This window comes from Natrix helvetica, assembly GCF_964273705.1.
Source record: "Natrix helvetica genome assembly, chromosome: 2".
Lineage (NCBI taxonomy): Eukaryota > Metazoa > Chordata > Lepidosauria > Squamata > Natricidae > Natrix > Natrix helvetica.
Window position 1 is genome coordinate 121,444,691 of NC_138552.1, and position 15,407 is coordinate 121,460,097.

The window sequence follows — 15,407 nt, forward strand, 5'->3', positions numbered from 1 at the left end:
AACAGGGCCAGGGTGCTATGGATGTTAAATTGAGTCAGCAAGCCAGGTTCCACGTCAGATGATAAGTCAAATAATAAATAGATGATAAGTAGATGGTAAGTGGATGGTAAGTGGATGGTAAGTAGATAGTAAGTAGATGGTAAGTAGATGGTAAGTAGATGGAGGCCAGGAGGCAGTCTGTGGTGTGAGTAAAGGCAGACAGTCTAAGTAAATACTTGATGATATTTGATGGTAAGCGGGGTGGGTAGATGAAACAGTAGGATGGCAGGGGTGAGAGATGGTGGGGGGTAGTCACGCAGGCACGCACAACAGTCAGCTGGAAGCAGTTATAAATAGCCAAAATAACAGGTGGGCAGGTAGTTATAGATGGTTACAGATGGTCAGCGAGGGGCACCTGGGCACAGCCATGGCAGGCAGATGGCAGGGGCTGATAAATCCTTTGCCTGCCTGGCGCTGAGCCTCCTGCCAGTCTCCAGGGCAAAAACCCGCCCTGCCCCTGGTGCCACAGGTCTCCCTCCTTCTGCCAGGCTCCAGCACAGATCTTTAGGAACTAGTCCCATCGTAGCCTGCCTCCCCCTGCTTCGGCGACCCCCCCCGCTGCTGGTCCTGGCCCGAGCGCTGCTCCGGCCAGTCTACGGCTATCCCGCAGGCCTTCTATCGGCCTCCAGCATCTCGAGCCTCGCCCAGCCCCCGAATGGCCTTCCGACGGTCTTCACCCTCCAGTTCGGCCTTGTTAACATCGCCGGTGCCGTCGTCGCGCCGCCCGGGTTGCTGGGACGCTGCCGCCGCCACCCCCTTCGTCCTGCCTCTACCTCCGCAGCCGCCGTTGTCGCTGCCACCGTTGTCATCGCCACCGCCGCCATCACCGGCCTCCAGCTCAAGCTCCGACTCCGACCCCGCCTCCAGCTCCCATTTTGGCTCCAGCCGGTGCTTTCTCCTTTTCTCCTCTGGCTGTTCGACCACCCTGGAGGGCCAATTTAGGCCCTACGGAAAGCCAGGGTGGTCGCTGCTCTAATTCCCGACCCTCAAGATGGAAAGAGGGCCGGGGGCGCCCCCTCCCCCATCAGAGAGCTCCGTAGACATACGGAGCTCAGAAGTCAGCAGCCATTTCCCCGGAAGCTCCATATGGAGCTCAGAAGCCAGTAGCGATTTCCCCGGAAGCTCCTCCTCCTCCTCCTCCTATCCGTTGCCATATTCTGTTAAATATGGCAACGGATCAAGGGGTGGTTCCCCCAGCCGCTACAATGAATCTCCAGGACTTGAAGGACTTTATAGGCAAAGAAATTAAAGAGGTTAAACAAATGGTCCAAGACACTATAAAAAGGTCTGACCAAATTGATAAAAATATGCAAGCTATAGCGACGGGATTGTCAGAGGTGGTTCTTAAGGTGGACAGCAAGGTGGAGCAATTAGTCGTGGAGCTGGAAACTAAAACGAAAGAAACGGATTTGAAATTTGTGGAAATGGAGGGGAATATGCAAAGGATGGATAATGAGATTATTATGATACAATTTAGATCTATGGACTTTGCTATCAGACTCAGAGGCTTAAGAGAAAATCCTAGAGAGGACTTAAGAAAAGTTTGTGCAGATGCCTTGGCTACGTTATTAAAAGTGGATGACCCCCGTGAGATCTCAGCTAAGATTGATAAAATCTACAGAGTAAATTCACGCATAGCATTACAAAGGCAACTACCAAGAGATGTTGTGATATACTTTACTGAGAGAAATTTTAGAAATGACATCTTGCAGAAGTCTTTTTACTCTGCCCTTCAAATAGATGGGAATATGATTGGTGTTTTTAAGGAGCTCCCACCAGCGATGTTAAAGTTTAGAAGGGATTTTGGATTTTTGGTAGCCGAGTTGAAGAAGAGAGAGATACAATATAGGTGGGATGTTCCAATTGGTGTTATATTCAGATATCAAGGGGTAAGATATCGTTTGAACACAATAGATAAAGCCAGAGACTTTTATTATGAAATACTCAAGGAAAGTGCAACCCCCCCACGTACATCTACACCAGTGCTTCTCAATTATTTTCTGTCATGCCCCCCCTAGGAAGAAGAAAACATTTCGCCGCCCCCCCCGCGCGACTGTAAATAGTATCATTTGTCTATAAAATTGTTATAAGTACACCTCTGCATAACATAGCACACCGGTCTTTCCTCGTCTCCCACCGTAGTCACATGCTTTCTTTCCTCTTTCCCTCTTACTTGTCTATCCTTCCTTCCACCCTCCCTTCCTCCTTCCCTTCCTTCCTGCCTCCCTTCCAGTTCCCTCCTTCCTCTTTCCCCCTGCCTGCCTGCCTTCTTTCCCTCCTGCTTATCTATGCTTTCTTCCTTCCTTGCACCTCCCTCCCTTCTGCCTGCCTGCCTTCTTTCCTCTTTCCCTATCCTCCTATCCTTCCTTTCTCCCTCCCTCCTTCCCTGCCTCCCTTCCAGTTCCATTCTTCCCTCCTTCCTTCTGCCTCCTTCCTGCCTGCTTGCCTTCTTTCCTCTTTCCCTCCGGCGTGTCTGCTTTTCTTTCCTTCCTTCCACCTCCCTTCTGCCCTCCTGCTTTCTTTCCTCTTTCCCTCTTGCTTGTCTATCCTTACTCCCTCCTCCCCTCCCTCCCTGCCAGCAGCTCCTCCAGCATCCCAGCTGGAAGCAGCAGCACAACAGTCGCCGTTACCAGGGGCGAAGGGGTGGCGGTGGCAAGATCGGGCGACCGCCGCCCCTTTGTCCCTTCCCCAACAGCGGCTGTTGCACTTCCGCTTCCAGATGGAATGCTGGCGGTGGAGCTGCTGGCGGGGAGGCGAGCTACGCGGTGGCGAAGACGGGCGGTCCCATGCTTCCCTCCCTCCCACCCCCGCCCTAGCAGGCTTCTTGCACAGCTCCAGCCCGCAGCTCCAATGAAAATCCACAGTCCGAAGTGCTGCCACTTCCAGGCGGGTTATATTATGCCTCGCCCAGGCCTTCGCCGCCGTTGCTCCCAGATGGAAAGGGAGCCTTCGCGCCCCCCTTTACGGAGCCTCGCGCCCCCCAGGGGGGCGCGCCCCACTATTTGAGAACCGCTGATCTACACCAACACCAGCAGATTTGAATGTCTTAGAGCAGAGGCTGTTTGAAAAAGAGTCAGAAGAACAAAGAAAGCAGATGCAAAAAGAGAAGTAAGTTCAGGGTGCTGTTAGTGGATCACGAGTAGACCCCTCCAGATCTCTGTTGAGCTCCTTCTTGGAAGAAGAACCGTCTAAGACCCTCATTGAAATGCCGATACTTAAGCCTGTGGAACGTGTTACTAGATCCACGACTAGACAAATCCTAGAATCTCACAAGCAGGGGGACCCCCAAACACAATGTGCTAAGAAAGAAGCTAAGAAACAAACTGGAGCCATGGGAAGAGCAGGGCCGAAGATTAGTCTTGTGGAGAGAGATCTTCAGCAAATGCTTTCAACGCTCCAGATCAGACCCAAAGATGTTTAAGTTATTATCTTGGAATGTGAATGGATTGAACTCTCCACAAAAAAGGAAAAAATATTTTATTATTTGAAGCAATTTAATAATGATGTTGTTTGTCTTCAAGAGACTCATATTAGGCTACAAGACCAGAAGTACTTAATGAATTCAAAATTGGGAACATTGTATGCTGCCTCTAATTTGGTAAAGAAAAATGGAGTGGTGATATATATAAACAAAAGATTCCCAACTAAGGTTATAGAGGCAGATGACAATGGTAGATATATAGCAATTGAACTTGATACAGACTTTGGTGCTATTTTGGTTGTAGTAATTTATGCACCTAATCAACAACAAGAAAGTTTTTATAAGATGCTTCAGTTAAAACTCTTAGATTGGAATTTTAAGAGTATTTTAATTATGGGAGATTGGAATGGAGTGATCTCTCCAAGGATAGATAAGAGGACAACGACTAAATTCATTACCAAATTACCAAAGGCTTTTTTTGACTTACAAGATGACTTGAAATTAAAAGATGTTTGGAGGACACAACATCCAAATGAGATGGACTTTTCTTTCTACTCAGATAGACATAAATCCTTTTCAAGGATTGATTTCTTTTTGTTAACACCGGATTTACTTCTTAAAGCTAAGAAAGCTAAGATATTCTCCAGGACACTTACTGACCATAGCCCGGTGTGGTTAGAAATTGAGTTAGGGAAGAGGCCAAGAATGTCTTGGAGAGTAAATGAAAATTTATTTAGATATGAGAAAAATGTTGATGAACTTAAAAAACACATGAAGGAATTTTTCAGGTTTAATATGAATAAGGGTACTCCCATTGAAACAGTTTCGGATGCAAGTAAAGCTTACATGCGTGGGGTCCCGATGCATATGAATTTCAAACATAAACAAATTAGACAGAAAAGGAGAATGGAACTGGAAGATGAAATAAAAAATAAGGAACAGTTACTTATAGCAACCCCGAAAAATGAGGCGCTCCAGATGGCGATAAAGTTGTTGAAAGATCAATTTCAAATGCTTATAGCAGAACAAACAGCAACCAACCTACAATTTGCTAAACATAATACTTTTGCTAATGCTAATAAACGTGGTAGGTGGTTGGCTTATACCTTAAAAAAGAATGCGAATGACAGAATTATTGATCGAGTATGGAGGGAAAACGGTATATCAACAAGATTTGATTAAAAAATCATTTGTGGACTATTATGCTAAGTTATATGTACAGGATAATATACAGAACAGTAGATGATTTTTTGGAAGGAAAAAGGGTTACTAAAATACCCATGCTTCAAAAGGCAAATTTGGAACGTCTAATAACTGCTGATGAGATTACTTTAGCTATAAATCAACTTAAACTAGCTAAGGCTCCAGGGACTGACGGCTTGACTGCAATGTACTATAAAACTTTACAACTGGAAATGATTGAATATCTTACACAACTATTTTGTAATATACAGCAAGGAGGTAAAATACCCTCCTCATGGAAAGCGGCTTTTATATCATTGATACCCAAAGACAAAGAGGGCCCTAAGAAACCAGAGGATTACAGACCGATATCTCTTCTGAACACAGATTATAAAATATTTGCTAAGGTACTAGCCAACAGATTGATGCCGGTTATCCAAGAGATTATTCATCATGATCAAGCAGGATTTATTGAAGGTAGACACATGAAGGAGAATGTAAGGCAACTCATAGATTTAATTGACTATCTTGATAAGAATAAGCAGATCTCTGCAGTGCTGGTCTTCTTGGATGCAGAGAAGGCCTTTGATCGAGTGAATTGGAATTTTCTAACCAAGACTTTGGAAAAGATGGATATGGGACCACGATTTCGGCAGGCGATTGGAGCAATTTACCAGCAACAAAATGCATAACTTATTATTAATGGAAATTTGTCAACAACTTTTGAGATACAAAAAGGCACAAGACAAGGTTGCCCATTATCTCCATTGTTATTTATTTTAACTTTGGAAGTCTTATTGAACGCAATTCGGGACTCAAAATCCTTAGATGGCATAGCTATCAGGCAAAAGGAATACAGAACTAGAGCATTTGCCGACGATCTGGTTGTTACCCTTTCATATCCTTTGAACTCAATAATCCAGATGAAAAATATCATAGCAGAATTTGGCATGGTGTCCGGGTTTTCAAGTGTGGAAAAAGTTACAATTATCTTTGCTTGGAAGGATTTCAGCAATTAAAATGAACATTCTACCTAGATTCATCTTTTTGTTCCAGATGATACCGGTGCTTAAATCAGATAAAACTTCGTTAAAATGGCAAGCAACATTAAATAAATTTGTTTGGAAGGAGAAAAAACCGAGAGTAAAGATGAAGATTATGCAAGATACTCGTGAAAGAGGTGGCCTTAGATTCCCAAACCCCCGATTGTATTATGAAGCTGCGGTATTGACGCATGTAGCAGATTGGTTTGGGAAAATAAAAACTCCGCAAATGTTTTTACTGGGTATAACTAAGGACTTTACTAAAGGGGAAACAAAACTGGTCACAGCAGCTAGGTTGTTGATTGCGCAACATTGGGAAAAAGATTTTTTACTGACAATTGATCAATGGATTCAGAAGGTGGCGGGGTTCGCCGAAATGGCAAAAATTTCAGCTTTCCTAAAAGCTCAGAAGCAGGAGAATTATACACAGGAATGGGTAAAATGGATTGATTACATACAGAATAAATACCAGACTAGGAAGTACTATGTAGCCTTTAGGTAAGAATGTTTAGACTGATAGATGATCAGAGTAAATAATACATGGGATGCTTGGAATTGTTAGAGTGGTGTACAGCGGAAGTCATAGGAGAGAGAGAGAGAGAGTTAAAAAACTTACTTTCACTTCCTCTAAACAATGGAAGAATAATTTTTGACCACAATTGCAGAGAGAAAGGATGGTTGAACTGACTCTTCTCTAAACTATGTATGGGAACTTTGGACTTGTTGTTTCCAGTCACTCAGCCCAACACACCTCACAGGTTTATTTTTGGGAAAATAGGAAGAGAAAGGGGTGTTGGATAGGTTTGCCTTCTTGAATTATTTGTAAAAGTAATAAAGGTGGGTTACAAATATAAAAATTATGTGGTAACACATTGTGTAACCCTTTAAATTATTGTAATTTTCAATTTGAACAAAGTTTTAAATTCTGATTACTTCTGTGTGAACATTAATTCACTTTGATTTGTGATCATGTGAAATATTGATAAAAGTAGTGTAGGAAGTTATCACCCAGCCCTCTCCCAGAAAAATGAAATATCCTAGGAAATATTGAAAAGGCAGAATATTTCTCTGGATGTGAAAAGAAACATGTTTCAAAAAGACAAGGTAACTCTCCCTGCAGCTTCCTGCCCCCACCGTTTGTCCATGAGCCATTAAAGCCTGAGCCAGTCCGTTTACATAATAAAAGAGTTCTCCCCTTCAGCTCCAGGGGGATGGGAATGAAGGCATGATAATATAAGCCTTTTCTCAACTGACCACATGGCATCTGAACTCAATCAAACCTGGATTCAAAACTCAGCCTAGAGCAGCGATGGCGAACCTTTTTTGGCTCGCGTGCCACAAGTGGGGGGAGCGCGGGGGGGGTCGTGTGCGGGCGTGCCGCACCCATAATGCAACGCGCCCCCAGTGCGCATGCGCGCAAAACACGCCCATTTTTGCATGATTTTTTTGCCTTCCCCAGGCTCCAGAGGCTTTATAGGAGCCTGGGGAGGGCGAAAAGAGCCCCCCTGCCCCCTCCAGAGGCTTCAGGGAACGTCCGGAGGCTTCCCTGAAGCCTTCGGAACACTTAAAACCACCCTCCGAGCAACCCGGAAGTGACTTCCGGGTTGCTCGGATGGTCGTTTTAAGCGCTCTGAAGGCTTCAGGGAAACCTCGGGACGGTCCCTGAACAGGCACGAGACGTGCGTCTCCATCGCCCGGGCCCGGATTGCCTCCGCTGCGCGGCGCCTCAGGCTTCACATCGCTGCCGCCGCCACCGCCGCTAGGACGGGCTCGGCCGAAGGGAAGTCCGTCAGGGTTTGGCCGCGCCGCCCTCGCCTCCTCCTCCTCCTCCTCTACCCGCGCCATCGCAAGGATTAAGGCGAAAGGGGGAGGATGGGGAAAGCGAAGGAGGCTTTGTTGTCCTCCTTCTCCTCCTTTCCCCCTCCGGCTCGAACGTGGTGCCGGGGCCCGGCAGGCAGCGAACGAGTCGGAGCCTGCTGACTGGAGGAAGAGGGTGAGAGGCTGGTCCTGTGAACGGCGGCAGCAGCGGCGACAATAGTCGCAACTCGGCTGCCTGCCGCCTTTCCCCTCCTTTGTCTCCCAGCCGGGGCGGCCCGCCACCGAGTTACGACTTTTGCCGCCGCTGCTGCCGCCGTTCACAGGACCCGCCTCTCACCCTCTTCCTCCAGTCGGCAGGCTCCGACTCGTTCGCTGCCTGCCGGCGCCGCGTTCGAGCCGGAGGGGGAAAGGAGGAGGAGAAGGAGGACAACAAAGCCCCCTTCGCTTTCCCCGTCCCCCCCCCTTCACCTTAATTCTTGCGATGGCGCGGCTAGAGGAGGGGGAAAGGAGAAGGAGGACAACAAAGCCCCCTTCGCTTTCCCCGTCCCCCCCCCTTTCGCCTTAATCCTTGCGATGTAGTAAGGGAAGCCTCCGGATGTTCCATGAAGCCTCCGGGGGGCGGGGGAGGCTCTTTTCGCCCTCCCTCAGGCTCCTATAAAGCCTCTGGAGCCTGGGGAAGGCGAAAAAATCATGCAAAGCCCTCTTCGCTTTCCCCGTTCCCGCCCCCTTTCGCCTTAATCCTTGCGATGGCGCGGCTAGAGGAGGAGGAGGAGGAGGCGAGGGCGGCGCGGCCGAGGCCTGACGGACTTCCCTTCGGCCGAGCCCGTCCTAGCAGCGGTGGCAGCGGTGGCGGCAGCGATGTGAAGGCCGGGTGCAAGGACGCCGAGCCTGAGGCGCCCCGCAGTGGAGGCGATCCGGGCCCGGGCGATGGAGACGCACGTCTCGTGCCTGTTCAGGGACCGTCCCGAGGCTTCCCTGAAGCCTTCAGAGCGCTTAAAACGACCATCCGAGCAACCCGGAAGTCACTTCCGGGTTGCTCGGAGGGTGGTTTTAAGTGTTCCGAAGGCTTCAGGGAAGCCTCCGGACGTTCTCTGAAGCCTCCGGAGGGGGCGGGGGAGGCTCTTTTCGCCCTCCCCAGGCTCCTATAAAGCCTCTGGAGCCTGGGGAAGGCGAAAAATAGCTTTTAAAAAGGTGAACTCATTTGGCCAGCGCGCGCATGCGCGCTGGCTAGCTGACAGGGCAGCGCCTCGCGTGCCCTGGCAAATGGCTCCGCGTGCCACTTGTGGCACGCGTGCCATAGGTTCGCCATCACGGGCCTAGAGGATTGCCTTTGCATGGGCCCCTGTGAGTCTGCCAACCAATCAGAATACATTTCTAACACAGGAACAGGAAACAGATAGGTGGGGCTGAACTGATTATAAAAAGCCCTGCAAGTCCTTCTTCAACCCTTTTTTCCCCTCTCCCCTTTTCTTCTTCTTCTTCACCCAACACCTGGAAGCATGTGATCACCTTTTTCCCCAGGACCTCCAGCCATGCAGTCCTGTCCTCCATTAAAACATTAAACCGTTTTTCTAAGCAGCCTCCATGCCTCCAGTGTCGTTTTCCCCACTTGGGGGCGAACGCAGAAGGACATTTCTTCCAACAATAGTTAGCTGATGATTGGTGGATTATGACTTGCATAGAACCAACCTTGTTGACTTGGCGATGCAAAGCGACAAGCCGCCCGCAAACAAGGCTTCCGCCCAGCAAACGTAGCGAAAAGGGTCGACAGCAATAATTGTTGGCACATCTACTGTTAGTATAAAAGCAGTCACTAAACCATATCAGTGGTTATTGGCTCCCATTAGGGAGCCTCCGGGACTCCAGCAGAAGGGTTAGAAAAGGGTAGCAGCAAACACTCCTGCCGTTAAAACAACTTTTGAGATCCCCCTATTCTCCCCGGGTGGTCGCCTTTCCCCTTTCTTTATGCCGGGCCTCTTAAGAGACACTACGCAATAACAGGTTTGATTCACTGCTTCCCTCCTTCCCTGTTCCGAAAACGTTACAGAGATAGAAACGTTGAGAGTTAAAGCTCGGATTCACTCGTTACTCTGAGAAAATGTGGCCAGTTTGGAACAAGGTCGGTGGGTGCAAGGCTGAAATAGAGTAGAATATTCTTTATTGGCCAAGTGTGACTGGACACACAAGGAATTTGTCTTCGGTGCATATGCTCTCAGTGTACAAAAAAAGCTATACATGGTAAATCATGATCATATAGGTAGAAATAGCGTTCACACCGTCAAGGCCGCGAAAACCAGCTCCGCGCCCAGGAAGCCTCGGCTGAGTGCGAGCGCATCTGACGGTGTATCTCTATGGCAGACTCCGCCGGAGTGCTTCGCCAGAAGTGACGTCTGGGGGCGGGGCGTGAAGCATTTTCCCGCGGTTTGGGAGACGGGTGGGGATGCTTTGAGGAAGGCGACTACGGTAGCAGCCGGCCTTTTCTGCAGCAGCGTCTAGGCTCCCGGGGGAACCTCTATGTGGCTGGAGGCGTCGAACATGGCGCCGACCAGCCCTCCCCGGAAAATGGGAACTGTCCCCCCAAGCCAGATGGACGACAGCTCCGAGTCCGCGGGGGAATCTGAAACGCCCGCCGCCGCCGCCCCCCAGGCTCCTGACAGGTCAGTTCGCTCCGCGTCGGTATCTCTCTCCTGGGGGCGGACGGTGGGGTTGGAGTGAGGCGTGGGGCAGCAAGAGCTGGGTCAGGGGAGCGGAGAGAGCGCCGTCAGTCCAGCTCCTTTTACGTGGCCCGTAGGTTGCCATCTTCTTTTCGGTGCAAGGAAGGAAGTTATATTTCTGGGACTCATGGCTGCATTTGCCCCCTCCCTCCCCGAGCTTGTTTGTTACATCGAAAATAAAGTAATCTAAATAAAATAAAATTACCAGTCGAGCCTTTCCCGTTTTAAAAGCTGTCGCCCTTATTTCCTCTTGGAAATCGAATGGGTGCCAAACGAGGTCCCAAGAGGAGTGAAACAGCTTGATGGCTTGGAAAAGATGCTCAGGAGACCAAACATACATGTAAATAAACGTCCATCCTGATAGTACTGAGTTTTGAGATCAGTGATATTTAACAGAACAGAGGAATTTCAGGCGTCATTCTCAGCGTTTGCCTTATTGATCAGATGTAATGGCTGCTAAGCATAGAATTGAGAACATGTTTCTCTCTCTTGTTGCCTGTGCAGTTTTCATTTGTGGCCGTTAGGCTCATCATAATCTGAATTTTACCTGGGAGATAGATGACCTTGCAAAAGAAACAGAAAAAAATTATAAACATTGCCAAGTTCTTGAGATTTCTCTCTCCACAATAAATACCTGCAAACGACAATTGTGTATATGTGTGTGTGTGTGCGTGCGTGCAAGAAATTATATTGCAAAGGAAAGGCAATGCTATAACAAACTCAAAATAATAATTACTGATTAAAATTAGTTTCCTGTAAAATCCTTTTCTCTAACTGCTATAATGTAAAAACCATACATCCTTCACAGATATATGACTACTCCTTCCCTAAAGCAGTAATAGTAAAAGAAAAGCCAAGATGGAGATATCCTAGGAAGGGGTTAAACAGAAGAAGGAATAGAAAACCGGGGAGAATAATATAGAAGTAACAACTGGAAAGAAGAAAGTACTTGTTTATTATGGAAAATATTAAAAGATCACTTTAGGTCAGTGGTGGGCAACCTTTTTTTTCAATTGAGCCAAATCTCGCCAAAACCACGATTGAAATTTATTTTGAGAGCCACATTTTTAAAACCGAAAATACATAGGATGGTACACTGTTTTTAGTTTCAATAAGTTTTTATTGAGAATATTCTGCATGCAAGTATCCACATAGGTTGGGAGGATACAAATAACACAACTAATAAAACAAAAACTTTAGAATGATATTATTTATCGATAACGTTAAATTCCGTAAAATTTGCCTTACAATGTAGAGAAAATTACATCCTGACAATGACTGACAAAGTCACAACCACTAATGTGAGCATTGGCCTTGCATTTCCTTGGATAGTTTGAGTAAGTCAGGTTTGTATGTTGTTTTTAATTTCATCTCTCTCTCCCACTTTCTTTCTTTTTTTCTTTTTCTTTCTCTCTCTCTCTCTGGCTCTTTGTCTCTCTCTCCCTCTCTGTCTCCCTCTGTCATTTTCTCTGGGTGTCTGTCTGTCTGTCTCTCTCTGTATCTCTGTCTCTCTCTCCTCCTCCCCCCATCTCTGTCACTCTGTGTGTGTGTGTGTGTCTCTGTCTCTCACTCACTCTGTGTGTTTGTGTGTCTGTCTTTATCTCTCCCTCTGTCTCTCTCCCCTCCCTTCCTCTCTCTCTGTCACTCTGTGTATGTGGGTGTGTCTGTCTCTCACTCATTCACTTAATCACTCACTCTGTGTGTGTCTCTCTCTCTGTCTGTCTATCTTTCTCTCCCTCCCTCCCCCCCTCTGTGTGTGTGTGTGTGTGTGTGTGTGTGTGTGTGTGTGAGTAAGACAGACAGACAGACAGACAGAGAGAGGAACAGAGAGAGGGAGTGAGAGAGGGAATCAGAGAGAGACTGACAGAGTCTGACAGAATCAGAGAGGTACTTTTAACTACCTGGCAGCCGCGTTTTGCCTTGGGGGGCTCCTCAGAACATCCCAAGACTTCGGAGGGAAGCTTACAGCCCGGAGCAGGAGCAAAGCCCCTTTCCCAACTGGCCCTTCCTCCCTCGGAACGCTTCGGAGGGAAGCTTCTGCAAAAGCCCGGGCGAGTGACGACAAGTTCCCGCCGTTACGAAGTCTCCGAGGCTGTAATTTTCTGACCTGTGCGTGCGCGCCTGTTTTCCACTGCGTAGAGCAGCGGCGAGATTCTGTGCGGCGAGCGATGATTCCGGGGGCCATCCGGGAACATGAGGAACGCGAGGGAGGACCCTGCCCCCCCACTGATGGCCTCCGGAATCATCGCTCGCCGCTGCTTCACACCGTGGAAAACAGGCGCGCGCACACAGGTCAGAAAATTACAGCCTCGGAGACTTCGTAACGGCGGGAACTTCTTGTCACTCGCCCGGGCTTTTGCAGAAGCTTCCCTCCGAAGCGTTCCGAGGGAGGAAGGGCCAGTTGGGAAAGGGGCTTTGCTCCTGCTCCGGGCTGTAATTGCGCCTATGTTTTCCACGGCGTGGAGCAGCGGCGAGCTCTGCGCGGCCAGCGATGATTCCGGAGGCCATCAGTGGGGGGCAGGGTCTCCCCTCGCGTTCCTCGTCTTCCCAGATGGCCCCCGGAGTCATTGCTGGCCGCGCAGAGCCTCGCCGCTGCTCCACGCCGTGGAAAACATAGGCGCAATTACAGAGGCTAGCTGCAGAGTCCTGACTTTTGGGGCGGCTGCCTGAGAGGAGGGAGGGGAGCGGGCGCCCGGCACACAGAAGAGCCGCATTAAAGTGTGTAAAGAGCCGCATGTGGCTCGCGAGCCGCGGCTTGCCGACCACTGCTTTAGGTGATCTTTTAAGAACACTTTATGTGATTTTCCAATCTATCCAGCTTTTCAGCAGCAGCAGTCATATTAAAGAAAACTGAGGGCAAGGCTGGTGGGAGATGAGCCCTCTCTTTTCAGGAGATAGTATTTGGTATTGGATTAATAAAATTCAGTTGAGCCATAGCTGCATTTTTAGAAGAGTATAATTTGTTGTGAAAGCTTGAACCTAAGTTTGGCTAAATATTGGCTCCTTTTTTGTCATGACTTTAACCTGATGTTGGGCTTTGCTCAGCAAGACTGGGACTAGATTGGGAGCAGGCACAACAATAGGTTGCACAACTCTTCTTAATAGAAAAGAGATTTGTTGTAGAAATCAGAACCACCACCGACTTTCTCTCCTTTCGACGAAAACTGAAGACTCACCTGTTCCGTTTAGCCGGCCTGGACCATTCATAACCTTATTATACCTCTTGGCAGATATATTTTAACTGGGTAATTTTAATTGGGTATTTTTAGGATTGTTGATATACTGTTTTTATCTGCTTTACCTGTACAGTGTTGTATTGCCTCCTCTTCTATGTTTTTATGTTTGCATGTTTGTAGTCCATTTTATCTATTTCATTTGACTGTACACTGCCCCGAGTCCCTTTGGGGAGAGGGGGCGGTATAAAAATCGAAATAAAGGTAAAGGTAAGGTAAGGTAAATGCTAAAGAAACATGAAAATTTCAGTGCTATGTATCAAGTGCCATTTACAGTGAAGTTAAATTTTAAATTGTGCCTTTTTTCTCCCATCCTGCAGGATGTAACAGATTTACTGCAATCATTGTGAAGGTTGGGAGGAATATTTTCCACCTGTTCTTTTTGGTTAAATAACTAGTCTGGTTTCGGCCTGATTTTTTTTCTGACCTTGTAAGAACTGTCTACGGCCGTGATGGCGAACCTATGGCACGCGGTTCCGGTTTGCTCGGAGGGTGGTTTTAAGCGTTCCGAAGGCTTCAGGGACTGACATGACCATTTTTCACACCCAGGGGTGGGTTTCAGGGGGTATGCCCCGGTACGCATGTACCTGTTTGTCAAATTTAGTGTGTCTTCCGGTACCCATTCTTCCGTAGGCCACGTACCGGAGCGCTCCCTCCCATTGCCTGCCCCTTGCTTGCTCTCCCTGCCCACCCAATCCCTGCTCGCTTGCCCCGCCTGTCCACACTAGGCTTGCCCCGCCAACAACTGCCTTGTTACCAATAGGGGGTGGGAAATCCATGCAGAGGGAGGAAAACACATGAATTCTCCACCCCCTCCATTGGAAACAAGGCAGCTGTCAGAGAGAAGAGGGCAGCGCACGCCATGTGGGCTTGTGCAGCAGCCAAAGAAGGAACAGGAGGCGAGGATTCGGCTGTTGCACAAGCCCACAGGCACGTGCTGCCCTCTTCTCTCTGACAGCTGACTGGTTAAAAAACCATCCCCGACGGCGTTTTTCCCTGGGGGGTTCCGCAGAACATCCCAACACTGATGCCACCACATCGTTGCCGGCAATTACTCCGGAGCCCATCCACAGGGAGCCTGGTTCCTTGCCTTCCCGGCTGGGTTCCAGAGTCACCACCAGCCGCACAGAGCCTTGCTGCAGCTCCACGCCATGAAAAACATAGGTGTGCGCACACCCCGTACAATTGCAGCCTCTATAACAGTGTTATAACAGTGTTATAACAGTTCCCACTTTATAACAGTGGGAACTTGTTCTCACTCGCCTGGGCTTCTGCAGAAGCTTCCCTCCAAAGCCCTCCAAGGGAGGAAGGACCAGTTGGGAGAGGGGCTTTGGTCCTGCTCTGGGCTGTAATTATGCAGGGCGTGCGCACCCCTATATTTTTCACGGCATGGGGCCGTGGCCGGAAGACGAGGAACGCGAGGGGACCAGCGGGGCCTCGTGCATCTGAAAGAGGACCTGTCCCCGAAGAGGGCAGATGTGGTGGCATCGATCTTGGGATGTTCTGCGGAGCCCCCAGGGAAAAACACCGCTGCCAGGTACTTTTAACCATATATTTTGGTCCTATGACTGCAGAATGCTGCAAAAAACCATAAATGCAGGCCATTTGTTGAGTGTTTCAAATGTGATTGGAACACTCAATGAGGCGACCACAGTATGTGTGTGTCTGTGTGTGTGAGAGAGAAAGACAGACAGACAGAGGCACACAGAGAGAGGGAGGGAGGGAGGGAATCAGAGAGACACGGACAGACATAGAGATAGAGACAGAGAGGGGGAGGGAGGAAGGGAGGGAGAGACAGACAGACGGAGAGAGACAGAGACACAGTGAGTGTGTGTGAGAGAGACAGACACACACATACATATACACAGAGTGACAGAGAGAGACTAAGGGAGGGGAGAGACCAGTGATGGGTTTCAAATTTTTTTGGAACCTACTCTGTGGGTGTGGCCTCCTTTGT

General features: G+C 48.5%; 1 protein-coding gene across 3 annotated transcripts in view; it reads left to right on the forward strand.

The window, feature by feature from the left end:
• The first annotated feature begins 9,905 nt into the window (after positions 1 to 9,905).
• The window catches only part of RB1 (RB transcriptional corepressor 1), an 80,531-nt gene continuing 75,029 nt past the window's right edge, over positions 9,906 to 15,407 (forward strand). For all 3 annotated transcript variants that reach the window (XM_081942188.1, XM_081942189.1, XM_081942190.1), the window contains exon 1: positions 9,906 to 10,160. In XM_081942188.1, the coding sequence (XP_081798314.1) occupies positions 10,018 to 10,160 (143 nt within the window). In that variant the 5' untranslated portion in view covers positions 9,906 to 10,017. The remainder of the gene's footprint in view (positions 10,161 to 15,407) is intronic.